This window comes from Leptonychotes weddellii, chromosome 1 (genome assembly GCF_054177405.1).
Source record: "Leptonychotes weddellii isolate Sample4059 chromosome 1, ASM5417740v2, whole genome shotgun sequence".
Classification (NCBI taxonomy): domain Eukaryota; kingdom Metazoa; phylum Chordata; class Mammalia; order Carnivora; family Phocidae; genus Leptonychotes; species Leptonychotes weddellii.
Window position 1 is genome coordinate 98,060,016 of NC_138369.1, and position 19,112 is coordinate 98,079,127.

A 19,112-nucleotide genomic window follows, 5' to 3' on the forward strand; every position below is an offset into this window, starting at 1 on the left:
CCTGCATAAGGCCATGAAGTTGAAGGAGTTCCATCGTGGGTTCCTGTTAGTTCTGTTCTTCAAGTCTTGAGAAGAGAAAACAAAGCATAAAAAAACCAAACCAGAAGCTAACCTCCAGGTCACTATATATTCAGATTTTCACTTTTTAAAAGAATAAATCCACACGAGCTGCTAATTTGGATACTTCACCAATTACGGCAGCTTACCTCTCGGTTATAGTGATCTGTGGTAAACACCAGGTCAACTTGACATTCCTTCTTTGGATTAACCTGAGACATAGAAACAGAATCTTAGCCTAGTAGAAGCTCTGTTAACATCGTCCTATTGAAGAATCACTCTCGTGGCATAGCATGGCATGCAAATGATAGCTGTAGCATGTATACCGGAATAAAAGCAGTCCTTTTTTGCAAGGAGAAAAGATCTCAAATTTTGCTCTGATCATGATATTCCGCTTGCTAGTGGGACACATACTCACAAAGGGGAGTTCAGAAAGGGAAATGGTTGTATTGAGGGGGCCAGTTGGCTTTGTGAGAGCAGGCACGTGCAGGCCAGGCTGGCAGGGAGCGCCTCTCCCTGCCCCACCCCGGGCGCCCGTGCATCCGTGCATCCGGGAGGGCGCTGGCCAGGGAGAGCCCGCATGCTGCTCACGGTCATGGTCAAGAGGGAAGACGGCGGCAATGGTGCACCCCATTATAGATAATGGGTTTTCAGATGGTGGTAAATGAAGAAGGGGGGGATGGGCATTAGTGGCTACTTCCACTAAGGTGGCCGAGGAGAACACCCTGAGGAGGATGCCTCAGCTCCAACACACAGTAGGGAAGCAGCCACCCCTCAGACCCTGGGGCAGAGGGGACCCGCCGCTGAGGCCGGAGGTCTAGGACAGGATGGAGTACCGACACTGAAGATCCTCAGATGTATGGCCTCTCCCTCGCTGGCGGGTGTACTTCACCAGCGGGTGTACTTCTAAACTCTGGAAATGCATGTGTAGCCTTTTAAACTTGTCATCGATTCCAATGCATAGTTTTAGACTTGACAAAGCCATATCACTGAGGCAATTTCAACTGTTTAGAAGAACTTCATGCTATTTGCCATCAAGTTGGAAACATCAATTTTCTTTGAATCTTAGCCCAGGAACACAACAACCAAACAGGATAGTTATTTTTTTTTTTTTAAAGATTTTATTTATTTATTTTGACAGAGAGAGACAGCGAGAGAGAGAACACAAGCAGGGGGAGTGGGAGAGGGAGAAGCAGGCTTCCTGCTGAGCAGGGAGCCTGATGCGGGGCTCGATCCCAGGACCCTGAGATCATGACCTGAGCTGAAGGCAGACGCTTAATGACTGAGCCACCCAGGCGCCCCACAGGATAGTTATTTTAAATAGGCCAGATACCATCCATTCCTATTTTAGATCCTTAAACAATTCTGAAAAGCTGGAGAATGGAGGGCTAGGATTCTCTGGCAATCATTTATGCAAAGAATATTTAAACATGTGAATGTCACTGTGGTGGGGGAGGGGCTGAAGGGTGGGGAGCACCCAGAGCACAGCGCAGGGGTAGTTTGCTTAGGACTCATTTTCAATCTTGAAAAAGTTCTGGTGTAAGCGGCAACACAGATTTCAATTTACAGAATTCACACGCACCAGTCTGACTTCTCCTTCATTCACTGTTCACCACCCACCCTGCCAAGCACGGTGTGCGGGATGGGATACAGAGAAATAGAACATCCAGTCCAGCCTTACCAGTAGACCCCCTTCTACTGTGGCAACAGGCAAGTCACTAGAGACAGAGTGTGTTCATCAGTGTGGCCGAAAGCTGCACGTGTGCAGGGTGCTAAGTGTGGGGAGGCTACAGCAAGGGAGGCCTGAACTAGCTCTTTGAGGTGTGGGAATAGAGTACAAGGGCTGGCATTCCAGGGGAGGCAATGAAGCTAGAAAAAAGAATGTGGGGAGAATGGCACAAGGTCATGGAAAGCTTTTTTTTTTTAAATGAAGAGGACTTGGAACTTGATCCTGAACTCAGAGGGGGAGGGAGGCCCCAGTAAACATAACTACAATACTTAAGGTGTTGGAAGGATAAGATATGGCATTAAAAGGGCTTAGACAGGGTCAGGGTAAAAGTTCAATGTATGGTCACTATTTTTATCATTAGTAAAATCTATAGACCTGAGGGAGAGAAAGAACTATGCTGGAAATTCGAGTCTGGCCCAAGTTCCAGATTAGGGAAGAAGGGCAACACAGACTCAAGTTTGCTTTTACTTTGGTTTACTCCTGCCTGAAGCTCCCAGTGAGTGGTTAACGGGTTTGAGATCTGCTCCAGGGTCACTGGATAAGGCTCTCCATGGCCTCAGTCTCCGAGACTCCTGAAGTTTGGGGTCTTTGCTTCCCGAGTCAAAGGAGCACAGGAATGATGGGCTTGCTGCCTGTGACTCCCCCACCACACTGGGACCCACCAAGAACTAGTACTCACAGAATGCAGCCCCTCTGCTTGCCAGTAGGTTCTAAGCCTTGAATCACTTGTTGCACCAGCCCTGGGGCCCTCTCACCTGCTACATGCAGGACCTTTGCTTGCATCCACTTCAAGGCCCCCCCTGAGTGTAGGCCTCCTACACAGGAGTCAGGGACCCCTTCAGGCTGCTAGTTAGGGGGTGGGCAGGATGGGTAGTGTGACCATTCGTGAGGAGAGAAGGGGGAAGCAGAGTTGGTAGGTACAATCTCTGGTGCCCAGGAACGAGGGAGAGAAGTCCAGAAGGCAGCTGGATGTTATAGGAGATTCAGTGGAGTAGAGTGGTTGAAGCCACAGAAATGGATGCAACCCCCCAGGGAAGATCTACTTGTACATAGAAAAGAATCCTGAGGACCACCAACCTTCATATCAATAATACATTGCGGAGGGGGGGGGTGCTTACTTGCCATAGACAAAGATTCACAAAAGTCTTCCTCATCCTTGATACAACTGGGCGTATTTTAAATAAACTACTTAGGATAGTATTTGAAAACAGTTTTTTGAAAACACACAGAGGCAAAATGAAGCATCAGTATGTACTCTTTGTAGGGAAAGAAACAGAACTCGATTAACAAAGGCTGTGAGCTGAGTCAGAATGGAGCCCGGCCTTTTGAAGAGTTATTTTCCTTGCTGATTTGATTTCCTTATTTTAATCAGGCACCCTTAAAAGCATCTACATTTTGTCCAAAGTAAGATTTTTGTGTTTTGGGTTGTGCTTTATCAGTTATCAAGACGCAGAGCTTTTATCTCCCACAGGGGCCTCTCCCTTCTTCCTTGCCTGAGTCACAAGCCCCTGTGAGGCCGCTTTGCCGGTCCTCCCGAGATAAGGCCCGCGAGCCGCGCCAGCCAGAGTCCGCTCCGTCTGGGACGGTGTCTCGGTGCAGGACCGTGTTCCCCTCTGGCTATCTTTGATTACAACTGTTCTGCAGTAAAGAGGCCTCGGCGGTTGGACAACCCTCCGCAGTACTGGTGGAGCTCAGAGAGCTGTGCTAGGTGCTGGAACACGGGGCGACAGGACAGTGGTAGCCTGCACCCTCCCCACAGTGCGGGGGGAGGGGGGGGGAGGGGCCCGGGGAGAAGGACTTCAGAGAGATCCCTGTGGGACTGAAGATTTGATTACAGATGACTGAAGAGCTAGGAAAGGATAACTGGAGGACTGATCCAGTCTCAGGACCAGGGTCAGTGACCCCTAAACTGAACTGTGAAGATTAAGAAGGAATTGACTTGGGGGGTGGGGGGGTGGGGACAGCGGTGCAGGCAAATCATTCCACAGGGAAGGAACAGTGGGGAGGAAGTTCCCCGAGGAGCTGCCAGTGGGGCCAGAGGGCGGAGAGACAGACCAGGATAAGGAGGGCCCGGCTTGCAGGCGATGGTGAGGATTTTATCATAAGAGAAATAGGAAGCCACAGACAGGAGACATTTTTAAAAGATCCCTCTAGCTGGAGTGTGGAGAGCTGGAGCTGGAGTGAGGAGGTGTTCAGAGTGAGCACAGGGCACAGAGACTGCAGGAGGCGAGCGGAGGGCCGTGGAAATGGAGAGAAGTATACGGTGGACAGATAGGAGGGCTACAGTAGAAGGTAACACTGAATGTAATTCAAGGGCAGAAATAACCGCTAGAATGTAAGTTTTATATTAGGACATTATTACACCAACTATCATTTAAATGATGCTTCTATTTAGAGAACAACAACAGATACCCTAGTGGGTCTGTGCTGGGTACAGTTCTGAGCACTCCACATGTCCTAACTATGCTAACAGAGCTCCGAAGGCCGGTTCAGACTCATGAGTAATCCTCTGACTAATGCAAATTAAAGAAGCCCTGAGGTATCGCTGCACAACTATCAGAATGGCAATAAATTAGAAAGTGGTTAGGGCCAACTGTGGGCCAGGTCTGGGGGCTGATGGAGAGGAGTCCGGTGCAGCCTGGCTGACGTGGTCACATCAAGCTTACATATGCCCTGCAAGCTAACAAACCCACCGCTGGGTACGTATCCTAGAGAAACCGTGACGCTGGTTCCAGGGGACTCATAGGAGGAGGTTCCTTGAGGCACCATATGTGTAGTGGGAGTTGGAGGCAATCTGGTGTCCATCCCTGGAGGGTGGGCAGGTAAAATGGGGGTGCCGGCCACAGAGTGCCATGGGGGGGGGGACAGGTAGCAAACTAGCTGATATACAGCAATGTACATAGATCCTAAAGGCTGTGAGTGAAAACAGAAACAGACAAAATGTATAGCATAAAACCATTTACAAAAAATTGTTTAAATAAAAGTTTGCACACAAACCCAACAATATCTTTTATAAGAATACTGACAAACAGATGAATACACATCAGACTTTTTTGAGTGGTGGCCCATGGGAGGGTGGGGGGGAATGGGAATGGGGATAAAAGAATAAATTCCAGAAGGAGCCTCCATGGACCAAAGACAAAAATGGTTCCCGAAATGAGGCGTGGTCCTCCCTCAGCTTTGCACCTGGGACCAAGACCACATGAACAGGCTTTTAAAAAGATAAAAAGTCATTTAAAAATGTTAAGTCTAAAGTAACTGAGCATGATGTCTTGACCCCATATCTTAGATTTAGGTCATTGTTTTTTTCCCAGTTAGTGGGATTAGCTTTGAGGAGTGTGCTAAACAAATGAGACCTGGTTTCGAATCTAGACGTTCTACTCCCGGGATGGAGCCAAACTCTCCAGGTCAGGCGGCCCTCCCTCTGCGCTGGCTCTTGGTTTGCTACAGCTGCATGGTGCAGAGCTAATCCATCCATTCAAAGCTATTAAAAAAAAAAACTAAGTAGATATTTTTTGAAAGAGCTTACTCTAGTTCTGGGAAAGGTGACAACAGTTCTGGCTTCCCTGAGGGAAGAAGTGTTCCTGGAATAGCAGGTCACGGTGCTTACACCCTTTCATCTCCCTTCCCCCCCCACCCCCACTCCCAAAGTGTCCAAATGGGAGACAGATTAGGAAGTCTCATACCCGTTTCTTAAAACACAGCAAGAGGTACCGCACTGTTCTAATACTTTCCAGAATATTGGCGCTTTATATAAAAGAAAAGTCTGCAAACAAAGCAAATGACTGTGTGACTATATAACCTGAAGGGATGAATGAGTAGCTCTTTGCTACAGATTTCTTTTTAATTATGTATAAAAGAGGATTTATGGGCTATAGCCTCGAACACAATGCTTTACAATCAGGGACCACTAATCATACGGATTATATTCTAACCTGGTTTCTGTGTGTGTTTTGTTTTCCAGGTTTCTTGGTTTTGCTCCCACTGGCCGCGAGGGAAGGCAGCCCCCTCCCATGTGTGCTTTCCACACACCGAGCCTCACAAGGAACGGGCTCTTAGGGGAATGAGCAGCACTTTGATTGGGGCTTCCCCTGCAGTAGGGAGGGAAACCGGCTGCTTTTAAGGTCATGTTTGAGAAAGTGTTCAAAGGGAAGTGTACAAAGGATGACTGAACTCAGTATATTCGATTTTGGGGGAGAGCGTAAGAAACATGCTCCTCACATCCTTAGCAAATCAATATCAAGCATTTATTTAATGCTTGTACGTAAAGCATCCTGCTAACCACTGGGAAAGAACAAATGATAAAGTTAGAATACATGTAATAGGCTCTTGCTACGTGCTTCTTGTGGTTCTACACAGTGCCTGTGGATTAGCACATCCCCCCGAGAGCCGTTTGAGGTAGATACCATCATTGCCCCATTTTAAGGATGAAGAAGTGGAGTCAACCACCCCAAGTCACAGAGCTAGTAAGTAATAAAGCCTGGCTTCGGACGGCTGCTCGGCCCTTATACGGCACAGAAGCTGTAAGACAGAGCCAGCAGCCTCTGAGAGAGGGTGGAAAGCAAGCTGTTGAATGCGTGCATGGGGGGGTGGGGGAGGGGAGGGAGACTGACGGTGCTTATAACCATGGTACTGCAGACAGGACCGCCCAAACCCTCTGGAAGGAACCGGCCAGGCCTGTGTGTCAGTTTCCTAGGGCAGCTGTAACTAAGTACCACAAATCGGGTGCCTGAATAGAAATTGATACTCTCACAGGTGTGAAGGCTAGAAGTCCAAAATCGAGGTGTTACCAGGGCTGTGCCCCCTGGCGACTCTGCGTAGGATCCCTCCTTGCCTCTCCCTGCCTTCTGGTGATGGCCGGCAGTCCTGGACGTTTCCTTGGCTTGCAGCTGCAGCATTTCAACCTCTGCTCCGTCTTTAGGTGGCATCTTTCTCTCATGTGGTCTTCCTCTAAGGACATCAGTCGTTGGATTTAGGGCCCAAGCTAACCCAGTATGGCCTCATCTTAACCTGATTACATCTGCAGAGACTATTTCCAGGCAAGGTCAGGATCACAAGTGCACGGGTTAGGACTTCGGTGTATCTTCTTTGATGGTTGATGGCACAAGAACCCCCAACAGCATGAAAGTGAAGACGATCTGAGATTTTGTAAGGAGCCTCGGGTGTGTTATTTCAGGCGAGGCACAAAGGGGAGCATGAGCCAGTGCAGGTGAGGAAATCTCCAGGGAGGACCGGGACTGAGAGAAGCCGAGAGAAAGGGAGAGGCGCCCGGCACAAGGAAGGAGGTGAGCAGCCAGGTTGGGAGGTCTGCGAGATAGTGGAAGGATATACTTGGAGTGAAGGTTAAGATGGTGGATTGGGGCCAGATTTGAGAAGGCCTCTTACAGAGAGGTTACTCTCGAGTGGTGGCTCTCAAACTTAAGCAGCAACGGAATCTCCCGGAGGGCCTGCTGAAACACAGTGTGGTGGGCCTTCCCTCCAGAGTTTGGGGTCCGCAAACTGGGGGCCGGCCCTGGGAATCTGCATTTTAAGGAGTTCCAAGGGGGCTGGCTCTTCTGCTGGTCTGGGGACCACCGTTTGAGACCTTCTCCTGAGGTGCTGGGTGGAACAGCTGAAGTTCTGAGGGAGGGGTAGAAGTGACAAGTAGCTCCAGTGACCGTCACTAGCATACAGCTGACTGAGAGTCCGAGGACACGACAATTCGGAGGGCCCAAGGCTTTCATGAGGACTGAATGAAATGGAGGAACGTAATTCAAAGTTTGGTTGACATAGTGTCTTTGGCAGTTAGGTCATGGGGCCTCAGGAGGTTAAGGTGGCAGGTCTGGCCCCTGCTCCAGGGAGTGCAGTCAGTAAACTCCATGGCAACCCAGCGTGGGCTCTTGTGCAAGCAGGAACCTTTGAAGGCGGCACTCCGGACCGAAACAGTTCAAATACATACAGTGTTGAAGAAAATTCACTCCTAGCTTCCTATTACATGGAGAGCTACTTTGCTAAGTAAAGACATTTATATATGCATCAAGAAGTTAAAACTGGGGCGCCTGGGTGGCTCAGTCGGTTGAGCATCCGACTCTTGGTTTCAGCTCAGGTCATGATCTCAGGGTCCTGGGATGGGGAGCCCCACATTGGGCTCTATGCTCAGTGGGGAGTGTGTGTGAGGATTCTCTCGCTTGCTCGCTCTATCCCTCTGTCCCTCCCCCCACTCATGCATGCGCTTTCTAAAGTAAATGAATACATAAAATCTTTCAAAAATTAAAACTAAATTGAAAAAATAAGTTAAAACTGCCCATTCTAATAGCGCCTCTACAAAGTCATGGTTTATTTTCAGTAAAAAGCTGTGTACTGTAAAACGTAAAGGTTTCTTTTCATGTCAACGCGTCAAAGATTCTTCTTCCACCACATGTCTGGACTATATATTAGATACGATACAATGTTTGTTTGAAGTCAAGTCACTGAAATATCGGTGTAAATACTGGAAATAAACCTGAGGACCTTCATGAGGGAGAGACAATAGGTATTTATTTCCTTTTAGAAACCTAACACCCCCTTTACACTCACTCAAAAATTGGGAGCCGACAAAAGAGCAGGAACGGCGTCCGCAAGAAGCCCTGCTGTCGGCTGTCACAGGGGACCATGAAAATGCCGTGACTCTGGGGGGTTCCAAAGACACGATTCTGCCAAAAGCTAATCTACAGAAAGAAAACCCTGTGCTCTGGGGAAACGCTGTCTTTGCTTTTCCTCTCTTTGTGGATGGTTGCTCAGCACAGCCCCTTCATGTTGCCTTAGGGCTGGTGGTGACATTAAACTTCCTGCTTTCAGCCTGAGGGGACGGGTGGTGGGAACAACTCCTGTTGTCATCGAGTTCCCAGGTGATTTTTTTTTTTTATTAAAGATTTTATTTATTTGACAGAGAGAGACACAGCGAGAGAGGGAACACAAGCAGGGGGAGTGGGAGAGGGAGAAGCAGGCTTCCCGCTGAGCAGGGAGCCCGATGCGGGGCTCAATCCCAGGACCCCGGGATCATGACCTGAGCCGAAGGCAGACGCTTAACAACTGAGCCACCCAGACGCCCCTCCCAGGTGATTCTAATCTCCCTTCCCACACACACTGGGACCCGCTGGTCTGACAGACTCAGCTTCTAAATGTCCCCTCCAGCCTTCACATTTGGTAAAAAAAACATAAATGTCATGCCATTTCAGTAAAAGCAAACTCCTTCGTTTTGTAAGGTTAGCTTTATGAGTCAGGCTCGGTGGCAGAGAAGTAAAAGAATCATTTGTGGATAAAAATTGCTGTGCTGTTCTTATGTTCTGGACAGAGAGCTTCAGTGTATTACATTATACCCGGGAATTATCTTCCTGCGTTTTCCTTCTCTTCAGCAATGCCAGATAAAGCAAAGAGTCTATGGAACGAAAGTCCGTGACCTTCGGATCAGGCCCCATCCCGTGGGGTCCAAGGAGACCTTTGCACGTGGACACTCTGCTTTATTAGGTTAAGTAGCAGTGGACAGAAAGACACAAGAGTGCTGTTTAGCCAACTCTAGTTCCAAGTTCTCGGCCCTTGGAAAGAAGCTAAAGTGGACATGGCCTGAGGCGGTGTTACCCTCGGCTTCCCCTCTAGCTCAGGGTAGGGCTAAGTAGAAAAGGCTGGCCGTGAGAGGGATACGAGGTGCTGGGTCTGCCACATTCCTCTAGAAGGGCTGGGCCCGGCCCAGCTTGTGTTCTAGATGCCCCATGGTCCCAGCACCCTTCCAGCTATCTTTACGTGCATTGAACAAATAGCATTTGTTTCTTACAGAGCCTGATGTCAGAGGAATGGAGGAACAAAGAGGTCTGAGCCCTTCCACGGTAGAGCAACAGACCTAGCCCTGTTGAGGAGCAAGCATAAAGCAGCCCCCAGTCAAGCACCGAGACAGTGTGCAGGGGGCAGACGTGTTTGGCGGTGAGGAGGTTACGAAGGCTGCAGAGATCAGCCAGACAAGAGGTGTGGGCAAGAGCTATTTCTTGGGCACAGTCACGTGTCCAGCAGTCTGGGGAGTACTTGCATGAGCCCATAGCTACCCCAGAAACTGGGTGAGGTAAGCCGATTAATAGCCCTCAAAGATGCCCACGTCCTAATTCCTGGAATCTCTAAGTATGTAGCCTAACAAGGCAAAGGGAATGTCCTCAGTGTGAAGACTGAGGATCCTCAAGTTAAGGATCTGGAGATTGGCAGACAGTCTGATGATCCAGGTGGGCTTAATGAACATATTTACAAAAGTCCTTCTGAGGACTCATTCAGGAGACTCTGGGCTGCTGACTTTGAAGATGGAAGATGGAAAAAGGAGCCAAGAAACTGGAAAAGGCAAGGAAACAGATTCTCCTCTAGAGTGTCTGGAAGAAAGGCAGCCCTTCCAACACGCTGATCTAGACTCATTTGGACCACTGACCTCCAGAACTGTAAGAGAATAAATCTGTGGGGTCTTTTAACCTATAAAGTCTGTGGTCATTTGTTACAGCAGTGAAACTAATTACAGATGTTAGTGATTCTTAATGTTGTACTCTGTGTGGGCAGGTCCTTTGGGGACCATTGTGGGTTTATATCCATTTTGCTCACAGCTACGGTATAAGACCCCCTTTGATAACTTGACTTTACTGGGTAGAGACATGCTGAACAAGCACAAGAAGTAACCTAGAGTGGACACTTGCTATGGTTACTATCCCCAACGTCTCCTGTGGGACCGGCCCTGTAAAAACCTCTCCAGCTGAGGCATTACCGCAAAGGCAAATAAGTAGCGAGGCTGCATATGTGAGGAAAATCTCTAGGGTGACTCACTGTCCATACAAGGAGAACTAAGGTCAGAAGCATTCCTACTTACTATCTCATCCGGGGGTAGCTGGTTTGGGTGACTGGGGCTAGGTGCCAAGGAGGCCAAGGCCTAAGTTTATCATCAGGGCCAGGTGGCCTGTTCCCATCCCATGCTCGACCCAGACTCTGCAGTCAGAGCGTGCAGACCAGATGGGTGCTATGGTGGAAGGCTGGGCAGAGACCTTGGGAGCACCTGGGCCTTTTCAGCACGAGCAATGCCTGGGAAGGAAGGAGAGTGTATCTGTTTTGCACTCTCAGGATTGTTAGGTTCCATCCCCAGGGCAGTGTGAGGGAGTGTTCATCTTGCAAATCCCACCCCTGTTCTTCTGTGATGCCTGGGAGGCTTCCTTGAGTGAAAGTAAAGATTGGAAAGTGATAGAGGAAGGTTTTTTTTTAGTAGAGTAAGTGCTGTCCTAAATGCTTGTGGCTCAGCAGACAGGCTCCGTTCCGCTGTCAGACACGTGGCCGGGTGCCTACAGTAGCCCAGCCTGTCTGCCCTGACGGTGGCCTGATGCTTGCCAGAAGTCCACTGTTTTGCTCCCAAACTCGCTCCTACCAGGGGTACCTATTGCCTAATTGCAAACTAGTGGTCCCATAAACTGTGAAGAGTGGAAGCACAAAAAAAAAAGTATCATGGTATCATGTCCACAAAATCCAAGTTAAATTTGTAGAAGAAATTAAGTCTCTCAAACTCTTGCTGTTGAATAGGGTGTGGATGAGTCAAGACTGAGCAAGAAAGAAGAAAAAAGGGTAAAAGCAGAGGACTGTGCTGTATTCTTTGCAAGTGCTCCCAGCACTGTAAGTAAACCAAAATAGAAATCACAGAGGATCCATAACGGCTGAGTTTTCTTGCCAGAAAACTGCAAGGGGTGACAATGAAATGGCCTTGGCCCTATACCCAAAAATAGGTGATATATTTACATTTATTGATTTTAATTTAAATCGAAGCATTTTGAGGTATGGGTATATAACCTCCCTCCCCCAAACACAGGAGCCAAGAAGTGCAGCGGGCACTCACCTTAAGTGACCAATCCCCAGGCAATGGCGGATTCCGGAGTGGGTTGCCTTTCTCATAAAGTACGTGCATGCAAAGATCTCTAAATGTCAGGGGAGGGGCTGGCCTCTCATCATCTGCTAGGGGCAGTGGTCTCAGGACTTGCTAAGACTCGTCTCAGTGTAAGGGGCAGCCTCTTAAGGGAAGAAGGAATTGGGAGTGGGGCTGGTCCAGGATACCCTGGGTATCAACACCACCCAACATCTCCCACCACTCTGCACTGTGGGTCATGAGGCTGTGCCACATGCTAAGTGGAGGGGAAAGCCAGGAAAAAAGATGGCACCGGGTAGGACAGTGAGGGAACACACAAGCTGTGGTCTGCGATCTCTCCCTATTATTTAGTAAACAAAAGGAAACAATGCTCACTTGGCTCTTTCAGCAGCTAGCACGGATTTCTTCCCAAAACTTGGCTACATTTACTACCACAGCTATTACTGGATTTCACCACAAGAGGGCGAAAAGGTTTCTAAAATGAGAGATTCTTGTACAACTAGGAAATCAAATCAATCAGGGCTGGGAGAGGTCTTAAAACACTTGGTTCACTGGTTTTCAAAATCTTTTTAGCTGAAACCACAGCAAGAACTGCATTCTTCATAGTGAACTAGTTCATGAACATATATTTGAAACACATTTTAGGTACTAATTACTCTTATTTTTGAAACACACTCTACTAGTTTGTACTCCAACCAATTTTGTTAAAAATTAACCAACAAACCACAAAACATCTGCAACCTACTAACTTGATTTCCTACCCCACTAGTGGGCCATTACTTTGAAAACCCCTGACTTGGCTCCAGCCTCTCATCTTACAAAGGGGTGCATGGGCCCTTAGGGTGAAGAGGGCTCCCTATGAGCTACACTTTTCACACACACCCAGCCACCTGCTCACCTGGGGCAGTCCTGGATGAGTGACAGACATTGTGTAGCAACTGAGCACTCACCCTGGAAATGCACCGATTTAATAAAGAATGCAGACCCATTTGGGGCTGTACCATTTTTCACTTCTTGTCAATACTATGTTCTTGTAAGTACAGCAGAAATTCCTTCAGCCACTACACTGAAAGCTCCACTCAGGTGATGTCTGCACTCCTCATTCAGGTAGCCAAGAAACTGCTTCAAAACTGAATGAATATCAAAGAGGCTTTCCCGATGATCCCATCCCAATCTGAATTAGGGCCATAATATCTAGCCCTGTGCCAGGCACATAGTAAGTGCTCAAGAAATAACTCATGGATAAATGGATCACCCCTCAGACAGTACAATGGTAACTCATATTTTTTATATTTTACAACTGGTACTTATATCCTCTTATAGAACTCTTAAAAACACCTAGCATGGTTGGCTAGGTCATGGATCATGGATTATTTCCACTCCAAATGAGGAAATAATCAGAAAAGACATGATCTTTCTTCTCTAGGTTGTGTGGCTCACTGGAGGCAAAGCAGGGGCTAGAATCTGGGTTCCCTACAACACCACACCAACCAGCCCATGGCAGCTCCCCAGTAGGAGACAGCACCTCACTCTCAGGGCGCCCCCCCCAGCTACGCTTCTGCCAGCCCCAAGGATCCTGGCAGGCCACGGCCACAAATTAAGATATACCTTGCCCTAGGCTGCCTTGATCACCCTTGAAGGTGGGCCCCCATTTAGTGATGATGTTTGAAAGTGGTAGAGGAATGGAGAAAAAATTTCACTGAATTCCTGGGAAAAACTGAAACCACTTTAGTGTCTAGAGTCTCTTGGTCCTGAAAGTCACTGAGCTCTTTTTCCTGGCTCCTTGATTTAAAAACATTTATAACTATTTTCAGGAGAAATGTAAAGGTAAACCAAATGACAATAGGTTATCCTTTCTTAGGGTCAATACCCTGCATTCCCCTACTTATTAACTACCACCCTCCCCCCCCACCACTCCCCACATGCATATCTGCCTCCAACTTATTGATTTATTGCCCCACCCCGTTTTGGTTTTTTTGTGTGTGTTTTTTTTTGGTCACAAGGAAAATTCCTTTAAAATTCAGGAACATTATACTATTACAAATGAAAAACACTAACTGAGCTCTTTGAGGAAGAGCAGGGGAATTTTTACTTAACTCATTTGGGTTTTGAGAACTTAGTTATTTTGTGAAAGACGCCAAGTATTTAATGTTCTTTCAAGGGGATGACTAAATTCATAAAAAAAGCAAAGTATTATTATTTAGTTTTTTATGGTCTTGGAAGGAAGAAAAGAATTCCTGGAACTTGAAAACTGAGTTTTCTGTAGGGAATGCTCCTCAATGATAACCAGGGAGCAAATCTTCAGGGAGACTCTCTTTGGGCTCTGGGAGGTGGCTACTCTCCTACTTTGATAGAAAGTTCTCAAGCTCTGTTTCTGCACTTCTCTCTTGAACTAGTAAAACTGAACTTTTCTCCCTGAGACAGCAAGGATCGTTTAAAAAGGTAAGAAGAGTAGGTTGCCTTTTTCTAGGAAAAATTTGATTTCATCAGTCAATAAATTTAGCCACCTTAGCTACAGGATTAAGTCTTTGAGGAACAAAGTCTGTGTTTCCAAAAGGCCTTCCCCACCCCTGTATCTGACACCAAGACTAGAACAATCTTAAACAAAAATCCTACTGCCCCTCTTTAAAACTCTACACTCAATTCTAGATTTTGTGAAGCTGAGTCCGCAGGCTTTGTGGAATATTTGGGGGTTACTGGAAAGAGTGTCGCTGCTCTTGGGACAGAGTGGAGTTCTGTAATTTTGCAGTCTTCTGTTTGATGAAGCAAGCAATGTAGCTCCACACACACAAATAAGGTTCCAACAGCCAGTGCCTGGAAATCAGCAACCAAATCAGGAGCTGCCAAATTCTCATTCATTCCATTCACATGGATAACAGCCCTGGTCCATTCCCATTAAAGCAGACGCCAGTATTAGGAAGGTGCCTGCACCCTCGGCCAGCGCACCGATTCCGACCACTTTATCCGGAAGCCCTTGCAGGGTCGCCTGCGGTGGAGACAGTCCGTCTACGGTCCGCAGGGGAACGGGCGCAGATTTTAGAAATCCCGCCCAGGACTTCTGCTGGAGCCATGGTGGGTCGCGCAGTGACCACCTCTTTGGCAAGCACCTCTGGATACTCCCAAACAAGATCGAGCCTCGCCTTTGGGGCCTGTTCCTCAGTTTCCCCATGCACCTCTCTCCCAGGAATGGGAGCTGCCCTGTGAAAAATCTACGGCCTGGTAAACGCCGAAAGAGCCAGCCAGCTTCCCGTGCACTCTGCGCAACCATGGGCCGCTGCACGGTCTGACCACTTCGGAGGCTCCGAGGCACTAGCCCGATCTCCCCCAACGTCGTACTCCTCACAGACCCCGTCTCGGATCGGCCGCGGGGCGGGCGGACAGGCGCGCGCGCACAGGTGTCGCTGCCCACGCGGTGCGCGGCCGTGTCACTCGGGCACTCACCGTGGCGCGGCCCTCCAGCACGGCGGCCAGCACTCGCAGGGCGCTCGGCGAGCCCGCACGGAAGTTGAAGAAGTGCAGCGCCGCGCGCGCCGCCTGCTGCAGGAGTCCGCGCTGGAGCTCGGCGTCCTGGAGCCCAGGGGAGTCCTCGGTCCTTCCGGCCCCCGCGGGTGCCGCCGCCACCCCTTGGAGGGCCAGTAACAGCAGCGGCGCGAGCAGCAGGACGGCGGGGCGCGGGCCCCCAGGCCCAGACGCGGGTGGCGGTTGCCGGCGGGGCGGCATGGACGCGGGCGGGCAGGCGCAGGGTTCGACGGTTCGGGCTCCGGGCGGGTTGCGCTGGCGCTGGAGGAAATAAGGCCGCGGCGGGCCACTCCCCTCCGCCCCCGGGGCGGCCCGCTGCCGGGAGCCCGGGTCCCCGCTCGGCCGCGCCCTCTCAGCGCTTCCTCCAGCCCCGGGGCCCCTCCGCTCCGCCCCACTCCGCCTGGGCCCCAGCTGCTCCGGGTCGAAGCTGGGACGCGGCGGCGCCTCCGTGGCGCGGGGCCGGGGCTGTCTGGCCCAGGCTGCGCTGGCAGAGGGACGAGGGGGGCAATGGAGACTCCTCCCCCGAGGGAGCGCAGCTTGCCCGCCGCCACCCTGCGCCGCGCCCCCAGCCCAGTCGGGGACCCGGCTGGAATCCCTTGGAGACTTGAACCTGGGCCAGGGCTCAGAGTCCCATCCAGAGATGATGGAATCAGTGGGGTGGATGGAATATTTTGTAAAGGCCTGAGTACTCTATTGATAACTTAGTTTTCTCCCTTCCCGTCGCCCCTGGTCTCTCCAGTGCAAGCACCCACATGGGGCTTGGAAAGCACAGATGGTAGCAATTATTAGAAAACCGGTAAAAACAACTATTTATACATGAGTGAGACCACACACTGTAACACAACTCCCTTTCTACATGCTGATGTTTGCACAGACCGTCTGGAGGGACAATCAAAAACCGGGAACCGTGGTTGCCTCTGAAGAGGGAGCTGGGGGTGGGAGGAGCTTACTCTAACTGCAAGTCTTTGATTCTTTGCTATCATCTCTTACTGGTAGTAACAGCAGCTGGGAGCGTGGGGGCGGAGCCAGACCGCAGGGGTTGAAGAGCAGCTTCACCAGCGTGTTCCTGGACTGCTCCGCACTTTTGTGGTGCCTCCTAATGGTTTGCATGTGCTAATATTTATACATATGTAAAGCACACAGTAATGGCTATGTGAGTGATTGTTTGTATTAACCTAAAAAATTAGATATAATCTTGAAAATAATGCAGTCAGCTGTGGATTTCTTTTCACAAATGATGAGAGGGGATGGCAGGGACTAAAACCTGCTGGGCCATTAAATAAAATCTTAGCTATTTACTTTTAGCCTTCTTAACCCAACCTTTTATCAGAGCTATTAGCAAGTCAGAAAATGTGAATCTATACCCCTTTTCTATTCTCCTTGGCAGGTGAAAGCAAAGGTAGGTGGGATTGGGAGAATATAGATATCAACCCTTGACTACTGAAACCTGATTAACGAAAGCTCAGGTGTGACTGAGATGATCCTTTTTCTCTGAGACTTGAACCAGGAACACCTGTGGAGAAAGTGCCGCTCACCTGGTTCCTTGGGTCTGCATCTTGCATGCTCTAAGGTGACTCGAGCTTTTGTTTCAGTTAAGCCCTGGAGACCTACATGTTTTCCATGCTATGTCTCCAGGCCTGTAACGTCTGTCCTAAAACCCCTGGAGGAAGGCATTTTGCTGGTCATGGAAAGAACAGAAACCTTGCTTGACGGAGTGAGCTGTTTTCCTAGAACATTTGGCTTCCTGATCTCTTCCTTGAAGGTGCCTAGGACTCATGAGGAATTCATTGTCCTCAACATTGGGCCCATAAAGCTACCTGATGCTCACACTGTCTGCAGCAAGTCCCCAGAGATGGGAACAAGACCCAGGGCTTGGAGCATCACACCTACACCCCACCAGACTCTGAATAGCAAGGCAAACAGCAAGGGGCACCTGCAGCACCAAGGGCTCTAGAATGCAAGTCTGGGCTGTGATGGGCTGTGATAGTTTTCTGAATTTGTGAGGTTAAGAAGGGAGACTTTCTAGCTGGAACCAGTGAGAATGAATCCTTTGAGATGCGCAACTGGAGACAAGTTCTTTCTAAAAGAGATGTGATAGAAAACAGAGTAGTTAACATTTATTCCTGTCACCAAGGAAAGATTTCACATGACATAGTTAGAGACTGACATGGGTATGTTCGAAAAGCCTCACAATCCAAGTGGATAAGGTAACCAGCACTATCCAATAGAATTTTCTAATGAAAATGTTTCTATATTTGCATTGTCTATATGGCAGCCACTAGTTACATGGAGCTACTGACTGGAATGTGGTTAGTGCAATTGAAGAACTGAATTTTTAATTGATTTAAATATACATAGTCACTTGTGGTTGATGATTGCCGTATTAGACAGCACAGTTATAGACAACTGACTTTTCACTACAGCAATGATTTGGGGAAAGAGGGAAAATAATATTTTGGGGAGCCGTGTTTCAGATAGGATGCTACATGCTTTCTGTAACAGAATCATCTCATTCAATCTTCACAGTCTAGAGGAGTAAACTGGAGGCCAGAGAGAGGTTACATGACTTGCCCAAGGTTGCATTACTAGCAAGGGTCAGGAAAGGGGTCCACACTCAGGTGTGGCCCACCTTTTCTCCAAGCACTGTTTGGTATATTCCACAACCAGAGACTCGAGATGGAGGGGTTTAGATTACAACAACAAAGCTAAAGAAGGGCGAGAAAATACAACTGTGCAGTCAGAAGACTTGGGATTATTTTATATCAAGAGAAGAATACTGAGGATCCATTCAATCTTCAGTGCTAAATTAAAAGATTTTTTAGAGGAGAGCAGTGGGCTGTCTCTCTTACCACTAACGAAAATTTCATTTTATTCTGGTTATTCTCAGGGACATGGAGGGATTAATATAGCCTTGGTTCTGAGGTGTGGGCATCTCCCTTTTATCTCATGAGCCTGGTTGGACTTCAGGGCCCCAGAAGGAACTCAACAGCCTGAGCCTTAGGACACTGTATGAGTGGCATTTGGGCTGACCAGAAACTGGTGGCTTCTAAAGAAGATAAGAAGTATCAGGATTCCTATATCCAAATTATTTGGTGATCACAACACTGGTTGTTAGCTAATGTACATAGTGAGTGAGGACAACCTATTTGCTTGATACTCTTGATTTGGAGTCATTGCTACATTTGAGCAGATGAATAGAACCACTACCCAATTCTCTCTTCCACTTACCTGTGAGCATGAAACAATTCTTTTAAAATCCACCACGTGTTCACAGTTAAAACTGAAAGTAACTTAGATGGTGTGGCTTTGACAAAAATTTCTTCTCTTGCCAAGATCTGACAAGCCCGTTTTGACACATAATTGCCAACAGATGTTTTTAAAAATGTGATGAACATGGTCAGTACCCAATGTATTGGATTTTGCAATTTTCCAAAGTAAGCCCTCATTTTTGTCATGTCATGCTAGTTAGGAATGCACCATCTTTATAGATCAATTATACATTTTCTGACGAATCTGGCATGGCATTTTGTTTTTCTATCAATTACTTAAGACAGGATATTTGCCATTCCAAGAATGAATTAACATTCTACTTGATTTATAAACTGTGATGTAAAGTAAATTACAAGTTGGGACTGTTTTAATTTTCCAAGCAAAGGATATTCAAGTAAAGCTTGAAATTGTAAAATTTCTTCTTTCTTATTTGAGAAGATGCTATATTTGTTCAGAGTGAAATAAAAAAATTTTAAAGTTTTTCCCCCCTGGCAGTAATACTTATAATTTTATGTTCTTCAAAGAAAAATCCCTAGTAATTGTTAATATTTGTATACCATGAACTTCCTGGAGTAACTGATTTACGAAACTCTGTTTAATGACACTAGTGTTCACCAATCAAACTTCATAGAGTATGTTATCAGGGCAAAC

The 19,112-nt window shown here is 48.0% G+C and overlaps 1 protein-coding gene across 1 annotated transcript in view; it reads right to left on the reverse strand.

Moving 5' to 3' along the window:
* RARRES1 (retinoic acid receptor responder 1) overlaps positions 1-15,532 on the reverse strand; it is a 50,251-nt gene extending 34,719 nt beyond the window's left edge. The window contains exons 1-2 of the mRNA XM_031025813.2: positions 15,114-15,532; positions 207-269 (exon numbers count right to left, since the gene is read on the reverse strand). Coding sequence (XP_030881673.2) covers positions 207-269; positions 15,114-15,392 — 342 coding nt within the window. The 5' untranslated portion in view covers positions 15,393-15,532. The remainder of the gene's footprint in view (positions 1-206; positions 270-15,113) is intronic.
* Positions 15,533-19,112: the final 3,580 nt, after the last annotated feature.